Source organism: Macadamia integrifolia, chromosome 10, assembly GCF_013358625.1.
Source record: "Macadamia integrifolia cultivar HAES 741 chromosome 10, SCU_Mint_v3, whole genome shotgun sequence".
Lineage (NCBI taxonomy): Eukaryota > Viridiplantae > Streptophyta > Magnoliopsida > Proteales > Proteaceae > Macadamia > Macadamia integrifolia.
The window spans coordinates 31075810-31091760 of record NC_056566.1 but is presented as its reverse complement, the minus strand read 5'-3'; the positions used below and the strand labels follow the sequence as shown (position 1 = coordinate 31091760).

General features: G+C 37.3%; 1 protein-coding gene across 1 annotated transcript; it reads left to right on the top strand.

Moving 5' to 3' along the window:
* Positions 1 to 353: 353 nt before the first annotated feature.
* Positions 354 to 3861, top strand: LOC122092388 (disease resistance protein RPS5-like). Its single transcript, XM_042662700.1, has 3 exons — positions 354 to 1069; positions 1556 to 3525; positions 3722 to 3861. Exons 1-3 carry the CDS (start codon positions 432 to 434, stop codon positions 3859 to 3861), a joined length of 2748 nt encoding a protein of 915 aa, XP_042518634.1. The 5' UTR covers positions 354 to 431.
* Positions 3862 to 15951: the final 12090 nt, after the last annotated feature.

Below are 15951 nucleotides of genomic sequence, written 5' to 3'. Positions count from 1 at the left end.
TGCATCATGTTTTTGATACTTGAATGGTTTTTGTAATGTGATTTTCAATTGAAAGCCCATAATTTGTTCTTACAATTATTTGATAATTATAGTTTGAGTGATTTTTTCTTGAAGTCTACAAATCTCTCAATTTTTTTTTTTTGGGGTATGTGTACTGCCTATTGTGGAATGTACTCCATTATTGTTGAACAATAAATCACAATTTTTTCCCCTTCTCAGCCCTATTTACTGAAAATATACATATTTTTCTGGCACAATGAGACATTAGTTATGTGTGAATTTCCATTTTTCCTTCTCACCTTTATTTTTATTGAGCATACATTTTTTAATTAACCAACCCATCATCACTTGGGAAAAAGAATCAGGAGGGCAATGAGTACACCTTTAAACCCCAGAACGAATTAATTTCAATTTTTAAAATAAATTATCAAATGTTGACCGAAAAGGAAAGCTGTAGTGGTGGGCGTGGAAAGGAAAAGGCACCACATACAACTCTCAAGTCTGTTGGCTTTCTCATCCTTTCATCCTTCTCCATTCAACTTTCACACTTTCTTCACAGCCAAGCTCTGCAACTCTGTTTCAGATTGATGGCCGCCACGCCCACTGTCGTCCAGTCTTCTTCATCCTCATCGCCCATATGGGATGTATTCTTGAGTTTCGGAGAAGAAGATACACGACACAACTTCACACATGACCTCTATGCCTCCCTAGTCAAGGAAGGGATCAAAACATTCAAGGATGATGAGAAACTGAGAAGAGGGGAGCTGATCTCTGAAGTCCTCGAAGAGGCAATCAAGGAATCAAGAATTTTCATTGTCATATTCTCCACGAACTATGTTAATTCCAGATGGTGCCAAGAAGAACTCACCTTGATTATGGAACGCTGGGAAAAGCATGACCAGAAGGTTTTTCCAGTTTTCCTCATGGATGTCAATCAATTGAACGTACAGAACCAGAATTGGAGCTTTGGAGAGCTGGAAGAGCTATTCGGCCTAGAGAAGGGGGAAAGGTGGAGGTCAGCCCTGAGAACAGCTGCTCAACTCTACGGGTGGTGCTTCAAAGATTTTGGGTAATTACTTCCTCTCGCTGACTTTAAATATGCCTGACTTTAATTGCTGAAAATCAGTTCAAAGCAACTGATGTATTTGATTCAAATGTCGGACATTTCAATCTGTTCTCTATTTCAATTGTCTTGTTTTTGAAAGGTAAATCTCTGCTTATCCAATTGAAAAATTTTCCTGATAGACCAATGATAGAGCTTTTCTAATTCGGATTGAGATGCAATTACTCTTTTAGAATTTTCTTTCAAAACAAAAATTCAAGTTGAATCAAACATGTTCAAGCCTGATATTAGCTTCAATGGTTTCTCTGTCGATTACACACTGAGATCCTGGGTTCAAAATTAATTACCAGCAAAGTATAGGTTCTTAGATTTGCATGAAGAAGGATTTTCAGTGCCCAAAATTTTTCTTCACTTCATCTATGTATGTAATTTTTGCTAATTCTATCTGCTATTTTTGTTTCCTATCCATTCTATTGTGGGTTCCTATTGCAGGGATGAAGAGAAGTTGATTCAAAAGATAGTGAAAGATGTCATCCGGTATACCAAAAGAAAAAAGCAATTACTAAGGCCTCCTCCTCCAGAGCCTGTGATAGAGATCCCAAACAAGCCAGTACTGAAGACCCAGCCATCAACCGAAAGCATGCTGCAGCAGATGTTTGATTGGATATGTGATCCTGATCCATGTCTTGGCATCATTGGAATATATGGTATGGGGGGAGTGGGTAAAACCACTCTAGCCAGAGAAGTAAATAATCGCTTCGAAAGAGATTTGGCTAACGGAGTTAACATACCTTTTGAGACTGTGATAATGGTCACAGTGTCTGCCACTCCCAACATACGACGTATCCAAACCTATATCAGTAAGCGCCTTGGATTACCAGATGATAGTGAAGCTGTTGCATTGTTTAGAGCCTTGATGAAGAAGAAATTTCTTTTAATTTTGGATGATGTTTGGTCTGAATTAATGCTAGAGGATGTTGGAATCCCTTGCCTTCCAAATGACAAAGGGAGCAAGATCCTAGTGACCAGTCAAAATCGAGACACATGCACTGATATGGGTGCTACGAAAACAATTAATGTGCATCCATTATCAGAATCCGAATCATGGGACCTCTTTGTTGAAAAAGCTGGTAAACATGTTGCTGTCGACGATATAAAACCCTCTGCTGAAAAAATTGTTCGAAGGTGCAAGGGTCTTCCCCTCGCAATTGTCATTGTGGCACATGCAATGGCAAAACAACATGGAGTTGAAATGTGGGAGAATGCCTCGAGGGAAATGAAGCAATCAGACAAAGATCTCCGAGGTATGATAGATGAAGTACTTCTTCCTTTGAAATTCAGTTATGATAGTTTGGACAATGAAATGCTCAAGAGTCTCTTTCTCTACTGTGCCTGTTTCCCTGAAGACTATAACATAAGGGGAGACCTAGACGACATGTTAAATTATTGGGTTGGAGAGGTAATAGTAGATCAGTTAGGGAGTTTGAAAGCTTCAAGGGATAAATTTGAGGATCTGATTCAGAGTTTGAAAATTTCTTGCATGTTGGAAGATGGGGAGGAGAAAGGTAGTGTGAGGGTGCATAGTATCATGCGAGACCTTGCACTTTGGATTACTTCTTTAGAGTACTCTGATAGTAGCATCAAGTTCTTGAATAGGACAGGTATATCAGTTAAAGAGGCACCAAAGGCTCATGAGTGGGTAAATGCATCAAGGATTTCCTTAATAGATACCCAAATAAAGAAGTTCCCAGAGTTGGGAGAGGCATGCCAAAAGCTAACTGCTTTCTTATTCAGGGAAAATAAGCACTTCAGTGTTATTCCCCAAACAAATTTCTTGCAACACATGGGGCATCTTAGAGCACTCGATCTTTCTAGGTCACAGAATTTAGCATCTTTCCCAAATTCCTTGTCGTGTTTGGTGAATATTCGGGTGCTTAGGCTACATATGTGCAAAAGGTTGAGAGCATTGCCTTTGCCTGTACTAGGAATGCTCCGGCAACTCCAAGTTTTAGATTTGGGTTGGTGCTCTCAGTTGGACCAGCAAATCCTCGGAGGATCTGAATGTGAGAGATTAAGATACTTGGATGTGAAATTTTCCAAAGTTTCTATTCCAGCTGGGGTAATTTCTGGTTTGGACAATTTAGAGGAATTAAGATTTTATGCATCGAATAAAATAAAATGGAGAGTGAATTCTGGTGAAGAAGATGAAAAAATGGATGGGAGTGAGTCCACTAGTGGTGAGTCAATCATTGATGTGAGGGAGTTATCCTGCTTGACCAATTTAACATCTCTTACCATTTCATTTGAAGATATCATTATTTCTGATTGGTTCAAACCTTTGGCTAACAAGATTATTGCCTTGAATCTGAATCATTGCACAGTCGAAAAACAAGATTCTCTAGAAGCTCTCAACCTCGATAAATCCCAAAATCTATGGCAGTTAATAATTGAGGATTGCCCAGGTTTGTCATGTGCGCATTGGTTCTGTATTAACTGTAATTAAAAACTGTGAAGACTTGGAGGTGGTGTTGGATCGTCAGGATGTCTACCCCAACCAATATTACCTTCACGAGTTACACCTAAAAGGATTGCCAAAATTGTGAAGGACATGGGTTAGTCTCAAACCACTCAATTGCGTTGGTCAACTATCATTGATAGTAGTTGAGAAATGTAATAGCTTGAAGATGGTCTTCACGGAGGAAATGCCACGCCTATTTAACAACTTGAAGGAAATTAGAGTTGGGTATTGTGTGAGAGTGGAAGTACTTATTGAAGCAGAGGAAGAGGAAGAAGAATAAGAAGTTGGGGAGGGTGGAATCATCTCACTCTTCCCAAGACTGGAGGTTTTAAAGCTGGAAGACCTACCAACGTTATCTGGGGTGTGCACAGATCACATATTGCATTGCCCCCATATAAGAGAAGTGAAGATGAGTAACTGTCCCAGGTTGAAGAAGGATCCTCTCCGCATACGAAACAAGAATGGGCTACTTGTAATCGAGGGTGAACAGTGGAGAAAAGGCAATAAGGTCATGGAAGAGTACTAAATTCAAGTTTCTCAGTGAGTGTCACGATTCTGGATAGAGTCCCACACGTCTTCATTCATTCACTTCTCATATCTGTGCTCTTAGCCTCTTACCTCACTCTCTCTCCCTGTATTATTTTTTCGGTGGTCTCTCTCTCTCTCTCTCTCTCTCTCGCTCTCTACTTTTTTGTTGATCTCTTATTCCTCTATAATTATTATAATGGATGATGGTTAAAAAGTTTCCATTATCGTAGGCATAATTAATTATCAGGTTAATCAGTTTGGGAGTCTCTGTACATAAATCAGTATGGTCCATCACAAATAGGATAAGTCGACTTAACTTATTGTAAATCAGTACAGGATTGGTCCAGAACCTCAATAAGAAGAGGTTACAAAAAATAAACTTTATGGTTAAGTTAGACCTTATCACCAGTTCACTACAGAAGTTCCAAAACAATAAACCAATCAAAGGGTGGTCAAGCTACAAAAACATGAGGAAGGCTCAAGCTATGCAAGCTTTTGAAGTTGAAGGCATGATCACCATGGGTGTTCAATAGCTACATCATATAGAAGAGTAATCTGCACAGAGATGAGTTTCCGTCGTATGCATTCTTGTTAAGTTTTTTGAAGACTTTTTTTTCACATCACATCTCATGCTGTAGGTGCATTGGACCTGATTCGGGAACGCTTCTCTACACCGCTACTGCTGGCCCGATGACAGGGTTGTTGGTGTATGATGTCTTGTATTCCGTCGCAGTTTAATCTAGGGAGTACTGGTGCAGCACCTAGACAACCAATACGGCGGTCCTGCTAGCCGGTTAGCGGGCCGTGGGGGTTGCAAGGGGGGCAGGAGGCCCCCCTGCATAGCAGGGGGTGTAGGGGGCACAACCCCCCGCTCGAATTTTTTATTTGAGGGCAATTATAGTTTAATCCGGATTAGGGTGGCAATTGTAGTTTAATACGGATTAGGGTTTTTTCGCTATATATTTGTAGCAAGGGTTTCTTTCTCTGTAATGTAAGCAATACGGAGAAGTGTGAGGAAGGGCGCTGTAACCCTATTCTCCATTGATAGTGAAGCAGGATCTCATCTCACCGGAGATGTAGGCAACCTTGCCGAACCTCGTAAAATCCGTGTGCATTGTTTGTTTTGTTTTTTTTTCCGTTATCTTCTGCATCGTTTTAGGGTTACGTTTCTACAAGGGTGTGGGAAATATGATGAAAAGTCACCACCACTTAGGATGAGGGCCTAAACCTCGGTTGGGAGTCCAATCCCTAGTAAGGAAAAAGGGCTGAGATATGATCCCATGGATGGTTTGGAGTAGGTATACGCTAATGGGTGTGATTGCGTGACCGATGAGAGAGCGTGGACAATGGGCTCTATATTAACAACATTAATCCTGAGAAATATTTTATCTTATCTTCTTTAATTAATGAAATTTTTTTTTTCATTAAAAAAAAAGAATCTCTTAAGAAGTCTTGGTTCAAGTCTCCTTGGTCATACCTACTTCCCCACTCATAAATATAGGATAAATTAGAAAAATAAATGTGGTGGGGCCGGCACAAGTCAATTGGGCTATTATTAAATCTACATAGGATACACTTCTTCTTGGTAGAAACTTACATAGGATACACGTCGGTACACGAAAGCCAAATATTTAATTAAGCAGGTTTGGAATGAAAAAGTTGTAGAGGAATCGAAGAGTGTCTAATGGGCAGCCAAGGAGGAAGCATTGATCCTCTTTTACTCATTGCTGTTGGATTGAAGGGATCACAGAGTCAACACCTAACGTTTTCTCACCGTGTGGGCCCCAATTTCTCTAAGACTGTGTTTAGTCGTTAAGAGAAGAAAAGAAAAGAATAGAGAAGAAATTTTCAAAACTGTTTGGCATGTCTTGTATCAAGAATTTATAATTTTCTATGGAAGTCTTGTGCGAATGGTGTTGCTACTAGTTCTGACCTATAGTAAAGGAGAATTACCCTTGACCTTCAATGCCCAAGATGACGTACGGACTGAGAAAGCATCAATCATATCCTCCTCTCCTGTGATTTTGCAAGAGTCGTATGGTTCGGCTGTACTTTATCATATCGTCCTCTACTGTCACATGAACCCTTTCCCAGAGATTGGATCATTGGGTGGGATGCCTTTAACCTCCAAGGCAAGAAGGAAGGTCACTGAAATATGACTCTATGCAGTTTCATGGCTTGGTCGAATTGGCTAGCTCGCAATGAACTAGTTTTTTCAGGGTCATCAGAGTCTCCTGAAGACATCATCTCCCAAGCTTACAATGCTACCCTTGAATTCCATAATGCCCAGCAATCAAGTCGGAGTACTTCCCCCTCGAATGCTACCCCCGAGGAAGCCCCACTGTCATCACACCTTTGGTCACCACCGGAAGGGGGCTATGTCAAAATCTGTTGTGATGCTTCTCATATTCCTCATAGTATCCACGGGGGTTAATTTGGGCTTTGTTATTCACGATCACCTTGGCATGATACATTCGGCTATATCTAAACCTACTTGTAGTTACCAAAAAAATAAAAACCTACTTGTTTCCTCTGCATCCTTATTGGTGAGGCCATGGCAATCAGAGCTGGACTTATTCATGCTATTAGTGATTGCTTTGACATGGTGAAAGTTATGTATGACTGCAAGGAAATCATCTCATCCATATTAAATCCTTAGTGCAACTCATACGAGCTGTTGTCTCCTATTATACATGATATAATTCACTTGTCAACCTTCTTCCTCAGCGGCACTTTTAAATATGTTCCCAAAGACATCAATTTATTAGCCGATTCTCTGACAAGGAAGGCCTTATCCGCTACGTGTCGGATAGATTGGCTACTCTCCACTCTTTGGATTCAGTTTGCTTGTAATTCTGAGTCCTTGAGCTCAACACGTTTTAATGAATAGTCTCTTGCTTATATAAAAAAAAAAAAAAAAATCAGAGAAGATTTTTTTTTTTTTTTAAATTTCAAAATTCACAAAAGTTTTCTTTTACTGTAAAAAAAAAAAATCCTGTCAAAAATACAAGAAAACATAATAATAATAATAATAATAATAATAATAATAATAATAATAATGAGTAAGCCAAGTAAACCTAAAAGGAAATTATCAAAAACTAGAATAAATAAATAAGTATGAATGATGGAAAAATTTATCAAAGCAAGTTGATTGGCTTATCAGCGGCCACCGATTCAAAAACCACTATAGAAGGTAAAATTGTCAAAACATGATACGAAATTAATACTTTTAACGGCAATACCATGCAATGAAAGCCCATATGAATTGATACCAACTAATAATGATACCAATATCGATTCGATCACAATACTTAAAACCATGCTTGCTACAACTATTAGTACTAACGAAAGTGAAGATGGGGTGGGAGTTGAACCAAGAAGAGGGAGTGAGTGTTTGAATTGAACTTGTAGGGCATCCACCACTTAAGAGAGATGTAAAGTGCACGTGGCATCTTCAAAATCACATGGCTTAAATGATTGGATGCCTAGTTGTTTGAGGGGAGTGAGATCCGAGTTAAAATAATGATAACCCTTCTAGTAGTAGGAGGTCATGGAATAATGGGTTTAGGTATTTGTATTGGATTGATTGTATTGTATTAATATGATCGATCTAGGATTGGATATTAGGTATGGATATCAGAATAGGGGTAAAATCATTAAAAAAAAAATCCATTTTTTCTTTAAATAAAATGATAAAATTGACTGATCTAACATTAGTATCGCATCAATATTAGCAAATACCAATGCAAAACCAATATCGATCCCAATTCCAATTCTATACCTGAGAATTAAATCATTTAGGATTCTTTTTTTGATGAAACCTTGCTTGGGATCATGGTTTGAAGAATTGGATTGAATGGGATTGATATTGGCCTTGAACAATTGATTGATCTTAATTCTTGATCAATACCATATTGATGAATTGATATGAATAAGGTGTAAAATGATAAAAAAAAAAAAGTGATTTATATGAACAAGGGGTAAAATTATCAAAAAGTGATCTTAAAAGTAAAACGAGAGATATTTTTCTCCGATTTAGAATGATTTGAATCGATATTAACCTTAACTGATATCATTCTGATACCGAGTTCTCAAACCTTACTTGGGATTGACTCTCCTTTCAGGTGGTCGAGGGTTAAGATGGTGGGGTTGTTCGGTCATTTGGGATAAATTTAGGCATCGTTTGATAACATTTTTACTGTTTCTATGTTTAGAAACAACATAAACGACTTTTCATGTTTCTCGGAAACAAAAATGGACTTTTTGGTGTTTGATAAACCTATTTCTCGAAATATTTTTGAAGACATAATACTACTAAAAAACCCAATAGTATCACCGGATGCCCAAAAAGGAAAGAGGTTTCGATTGATTATTTTAATGTTTAAATAGTTGAGAGATTTATCGGGCACAACAATCTTTTTTTCTCTCAAATTCACTTATAGAAACAACGACTTGTTTTGTTAAAGTCATTTCTAAAATTATAAATAAGCATAAATTTTGATTTATATTTTTAAAAACGAATAAAATGAAACAAATTTATCAAATATTTTTTATGTTATTTATTTATTTTTAAGAACAATGACAGAAACAAAATATTACCAAACGGTACCATAACGTAGTTCGTATTAACAAAAGGCAAATGATTTTTTTATTTTTTTATTTTTTGAAAAAAGGACAAATGATCAGCGTGACTTTGTCGTTGGTTTCTATCCAGTCTGGAATCTTGATTGTCGAGATTCAATGAATTCATTGGTACTCCTCCATGTGGGGAGGCAAACCCACGTGGGTCCGCCATGTTCCACTGTCCCCATTGTTGAAAGAAGTACATTACTTTAATGTGGTACGATTCTCAAGTGACCGTTGGTACGACTTTGCCGTCGAACTTTAATGACAAGAAAGGCCTTCGAAGTAAACTTTTGACGTGAACTTTCAGATGGTATCGGTATCGGTAACACCGATAGGGATCGGATTGGTCTTGATCGGCCAAGTTTGCACTTATTTTTTGAAAAGAAAAAAAAAATTTGATTTTTCTTCACTATTTTCCCCTATCTAATGCTGATACCTGATCGAATATTGATAATGATCTCAATCAACAGTGACACAATATAATCAATACGATCAATCCAATATTGGTACCTAAATTCATTCTGTTCTGTTCGTAAGTTGTTTTTATGTTCTTGTGTTTATTCTACAAGCCTCTTGTTTTTCTGTTTTTTGCCTTCTTAATATTTTAGCATTTTCTTTTTAATATAAAGATATAACATCACTACCGGTCACAGGTTTAGTCTCTTACACATAATTTATCTCCAAGATCTTCTTTCCCATTTGCTATATTTTATCCTTTCTCCTCTACTTTTCCATCCTCTCAGTCTTTAGCATATATTTTGAACCTTGGTGTTTGCTATCTATCTTTGCTCCAAAAAATATACTTTATTAAGGCTATAAGCCAATTTTGCATCAAGTATTCTTCCCTCACCATGGTTCTAAGTATTGGTATCGGATCAGCCATATTGGTTTGGCAAGTCTATGATACTTGATTGATATCATATCAATAAAACGGTATGGAGTAGGGGTAAAAAAAAAAAAAAAAAAAAAATTTTTTGGAAAGCAAGTGTATTTTTGTCCACTATGGACGATCCAATACCGTAACAATTATGGGGATGGCTGATACCCATTTCAATACCGTGCACTAAAACCATGTCCCTTCCTGACCTTTCTCTAATGAGAAGGATGACAATTGGGAAAAAGATCCTCTCCAAACTCTAATGCTTACGGGATCCAATGGTTAGGAGGACCTGGCACACAAGCCAAAGTGTTGGGGTGTATGTTTGGATCCTCCCAACTGTTGAATGTCTCATTGGGCGCCCAAAATGTTGGAGAGGAACATGATCTCGACATTGGCATACATGATCCAATGGATGCACAGCTTCTATCATTTTCTATGCACCAGCCATTGGTTCTTAGGTTTCATTTCTTTCAACAAAAAATATTTTTCTTGAAAAATTATCTATAAAGCAAAAAGGAAATTATATAAATATAAAAAATTAAAAAGGGCAATAGTAAATTTGATAGAAGCTGAGATTCACGGGATGGATGTGAATCTCATGAATCTATTTATCTTCGTTGTAGTAGATAAATTTATTTGCATAAATAAAAAAAGAGAAAATTACATCCCCCTCCCCTATAGTTTGCTAAAATTACGTGTGGATCTAAGGGTTTGAGCGAATTACGCCCACCTCCCCTTAAGCATGAAATATTCTTACATTTGAGTCCAATCCATTAGAGACCGTGAGTTTGAATCCGTTATATGGTGAGGTCATTTTTTTATACTTAAAATACCCCCAGAACAAAGTGAAGTGATCGAAATACCCTTCACTTAACATGAGTTTGAAAGGGGGAAATCCTCTCATCGTCTCTTTCATCCAAAAGCATCTCGGATAAGCCCTAACTACAACGAGGTGTTCATCCAAGCTCTTTCCCTCTTTCAATCTCATCTTCTGTCTTCATACAAGCCCTTTCCATCTTTCAATTCATCGTGTTCATCGTCTTCATCTGCACAAAAGGTTCGATCAACTGTGTGAGAAGCAACGGAATCTCGGTTCATACCTCAAACGTGAGAAGTGACGGAATCCTTGCGAAGTCGACGAAACCTCTAGACGATGACGGCATCTTCGTCAACCTCACGGAAGGTTCGATCGACTGTGTCCTTGCTGCGATTTCCCTCTGAATTGGTAAGAGGAACATGTGTATCTTCAAATTTAGGGAATATAGCGAAAAAGGAAAATGCATATATTCAATATACCCTATTTTCTATTCAACTGTGCATATTATTGCATTTTTTTTTACTGAGATTTGCAAGTGTTCTTTTTTATTTGATTTGCTCTTTAGGGTTTCTCTGATTTTGAAATGGATTCTCTTACTCTTACTGAGATCGCTAACACTGAGCAGAGAGAGAGATTGTTTGATTTTTTGGTTTTGTTTTCTCTTCTGAGGTTGTGTAGTTTTTAGAAGGAGACTTTCAATTATATTGGGATTCATCAATAGTGGAAGAAGATTGAATTGAATTTTCTGGTTTTTTTTTTTTTTTCTCTTCTGAGGTTCTGTAGTTTTTGGAAGGAGACTTTTAATTATAATGGGATTCATCAAAAGTGGAAGAAAAATTGAATAGAATCTGTGGCTTAATAATCATTGATAAGATTTTTTGCTTCTTAATATTATCATACTTTAATTTCAACCTCATGAGTAATTGTACATGTAGTAATTCTGAATTACATAAAGTTTAAAATCATCTCTCAAGATTACCTCTTGATATTTTTATTTCTTTGTTATGTAGTAATGGAATTGAGGTGTAGAGTTCTGTTTAACTGACAGGAGAGATATACGGAGAAGATTATAGACCCAGAAAGATATAGTTATATAGAGTTGCTATGTGATGTCTATAGCACTGTCGTAGATCATGTCCCTGCTGGTCATGATTGTGACATTCAAAATGAAGTCTACACGCCCAAACAATGAAGAATTGATATTGGGAGATGACAGCTCTGTGCTATGAATGCTCTCTTCAAATGCCAATCAAGATGTTATAAAAGTGACTGTGATTGGTCTTACATAGAGTGATGTGGAGAAAGATCGATGTACCATCAACTCACATTCCAACAATGTTATCTCAAGGGACAATACTTTACATGGACATTGTTAAAGAATGGATGATGATGGTCATGGTTATGGATACCAGAACATGGGAAGAAATATGGCAAAACAAGCTGTTGTCAGAGGGGGTTCCAATGCAATGGCCCGTAGCACGCATGCAGGAAGTTCAAGTTTAAGTGGAGGTGTGAACCTTGAACACAATGCTAGTGCTAGGGGCATATATTATGGAATGGCTAGTGGAGGGACTTCTGATACGTTAGATATGATAAGATATAATTCAACAGAGAGTTCTAATGGTAATTCTGAGAGTAGTTCACATGTTGCAAAGGCTACTACTTTTGTCTCAGTCAAATGCTAATGCAAATGATAACTCTCAAGGTTCTTCACCCACTACAAAGAGGACTGAGCATTCTAAGCATGAAGGAAGCAAGGAAATTAAAGAGCCTGTAGATCCTGAGCCTGTTAGGCAACAGTCAAGTGAGGGACCTAATTATGGGAGCAAGGGTAAGGGAGCTGATGTGTCTGACATCATATCTTTAGATGATTTAGATAATAGTGATGCAGATTTTGTTAATGATTCAACAGATCATGGTGAATTGAGTAACAATGAAAGTGAGCTTGAAGATTCTGATGAAGACAATGATGTAGAGTGTGAGCATGAGAAGGATGTAGGCAGCCATAACGAGCTAGATGATTATGATCCAAATGTACATGATCCAGATGATTTTGAGCCAGTAATTTTCCATGATGATAGTGTTGATAGTAACTTTAATGTTTGAGCAATTTATCTTGATGTGAATGAGTTCAGAGTTAAGCTTAAAGAGTTTGCTATCCGCCACAGTTTTGAGCTCATATTTAAAAGAAATGAGAAAGCAAGGGTCACAACGAGGTGAGCAGCCGAGGGTTGTACATGGAGAGTTCATGTCTTATCAACCGATAATAAGGCTGCATTCTTATTGAAGACTCTGAACCCAAATCACACTTGTACATGGCAGTCTGGTCATAAGCTTATTATCTCACATTGGATAGTTGAGAAACTTGAATCTGAGCTACGGGCTAACCCTGAGCTGGATCATAATACTATGACTGCTATACTACGCAAGAACTATGGGGTTAATTGTGATGTTCCATATATGAAATTTTATAGAGCCCGGAAAATTGCGTTGGAAAAAAATGAAGGTAGTCACTCGAAGTCTTACTCTTTTTACCTGCATATGGTAGGCTAATACTGCATAGGAACCCATGAAGTATTTTTAAACTCCAGTATGAGCACATAAATAACATGCAGGCATCACCAATATTCAAGTGGTTTTCTGTTTGCTTCCATGCATGTAAGGAAGACTTTGTGAATGGTTGTAGACCATTCTTGCCAATTGATGGTTGCCATTTGAAGGGCTAATAGAGTGGTGTTTTATTATCAGCCATATCTGTTGATGGGAACAACGAAGTGTTACCAATTGCCTATGGAGTTGTGGAAATTAAAAATAAAGCAAGTTGGAGATTTTTCCTTGAATGTTTATATGAAGCACTAGGAACTGCTGGTGATAACACTTATTTGACATTTATGTCAGATGGCCAAAAGGTATACCATTCCATTCTTTGAAGATAGTATTAGTTTTTTTTTTCTCTTTTTCTTTTGAATGGTTAGTATTTAATTGATTGAATTGTGTGTTTCATAGGGACTAGCAGATGTCATCTATGATATCTTTCCCAATGCTCACATTCAAAATTGTAGTAGACACATCTACATGAATTTCAAGGGGAAATACAACAGTCTCTTGTTGAAGAAGTACTTATGGGAAGCTTCCACAGAACCTACTATGCATTTATTTTAGAGTGCAATGAATTCCATCAAAGAGATCAACATCAAGACATATGAGTGGTTAACGAAGAAGCCGCCAACATTAGGGTCTCGACATGCTTTCCATATTGGTTGTAAAAATGATGCAATCACTAACAATATGACAGAAAGTTTCAACAACTGGGTTGGTGATTGTCGCAGTAAACCCATTTTGTCTGTGATTGATAGTATTAGGATTAAAATAAGGGATAGATTGAACAAGAGATACTATCAAAGTATTTCAGTGAATGGGACTATCACTCCTGTTGTGAAGAAGAAGATTGCTGAAGTATATGAACTCTCGAGGAAATGCAAGGTGTACCTTAGTAATACAGATGAATTTGAAGTGGTAGATTCTTTCCACAGAAGACATGTGGTGAATTTGAGGTTGTGAACATGTGGATGCAAATGTTGGGAATTATCAGGTATACCTTGCAAGCATGTAGTGGCTGCCATTGCCCATAAGAGAGAAAAAATCGAAGACTACTGTGCAACTTACTTCACAAAGGAAAACTACATGAAGACATATGAACATATGATATTTTTCATCCCAGATGTATCTGAGCTAGACATTGGGTCAAATCTAGGGGTTGTCCAACCACCACTTTTGAAGAGAGGAGTAGGCAGACCGAGCACGGGTGAAAGGAAAAGGAAACCTGGGGAGGCATCTCCTGCTGATTTTAGAAAGAAGACAAGATATCTCAGATGCGAGATTTGCAAGAGACCAGGCCATAATAAGAGAATTTGTGGAAGAGGCTCTCCTGAGGGAAAGAAGAAGGGTTCTTCAAGCCATAGATCTGCTGGGAAGGTATATCACATTATCATCACCTTGCATTTTTTTTTTAACCTATAATATGCACTAATACTGATGTTGCATTTTTTGTTTTGAAAGGAAAGAAGAAGAGGCAATGATGACCAAGAATGTGCAAATTTGTCCCAAATGGTTACTAGGTCACAGGTATCTACAACAACTGATGTTGGTGATTCAGTACAAGAAACACTTAAAAGGAAGATGACAGATAAGTGGGAGAAGAGGAAAGCAAGCAAGGAGAACTGGCGATTCACTTTTTTTTTTTTTTCGGAATCATTATGTAATTTGAACAATGGATGGACTGAGTCATGGTAATGTATGAAACTCTTGATATGTGATGGAGTTGTGATGCTGGATTTCATGATTTTGAATCTATAAAATTGTATATGATGGATTTCTAAATCAGGTATTTTCAGATATTAGTATTATAGGGGAAATGTTGTCCAATTTTTCATTTTTTTTTTCAATTTTCTAAATCAGGTACTTTTAGATGTTTGCAACTTACTTCACATATATGCATGAAAACAGCAATGGTAGAAAAAAGATCACATTCTAATTACCATAGTGGTTTCAATTACACATTTTTTCAACCATCCCAACCATGCCAAACATCAAACAGTTGTAGACTAGGTACATTGATATCAAAATCCTGAAGAAATATCTTAACAAAGACTTCTAAACTTTTACAACCATTACAACCAATAGCACAATCACAAAACATAAAACAACTTGTCCAAACAGCTTCAAACTTTCATTAAATCTCTCCATCCGCTTCAATCTTATCTTCATACTACGTACCTCATCCTTAACTATTGAAACTCATGAGGGCTTGGGTTGTTTGAAGGTTCACTTCTGACTGCTGTCACATTCACTGGCTCACACCAAGCAAAAGAACCACATTTCTTCTCTTGTGCAATCTCTGGACATGTGTAGTAGAGTCTGTTGCGATTTTCTCTGGACTCCAATACCTTGACTGCAGCTCTTCTGTGACATTTGCATTTAACGTTAACATACCTCAGACCATCGGCTTGGTTCATGAAAGTTACACTGCAAGTAGACATCGTATCTGCAATACCCAAAAGTTTAAACTCAATTAGATATACCAACAAATAATCCCAACCATTGCATCTCAGAAATAATTCCAAAATTTTATACAATATATATATATCAAAAACTTCAAAGTGTGCATATGCTGGCACATTGGGAAAGGTTTTACGCATGGATATTGACATTGTCATCACCACTCGAAGCCTCCTTGGGAATTACCACTACTCAACCTGTGAATCACAATAGGTCTAGAATTGAATCAACACAGGAACAAAACAAAGGCTGAAACCAAATCTTATCAACTCAAAACATAAAATATGGGGGGTTGTGAACTGAATCATTGTTTACAAATTAAAAAGAAAGTTGTCTACAAAGAGAAAGTGTACTTAAAAAAAAAGCATTTTTTGTAATTGGCACATATTTTTTTTAACCGCCCATAAAAACCATGTTGTGACTTTTTCCTAAAGATTATAACAAAAGGCTATTTTCAAAAA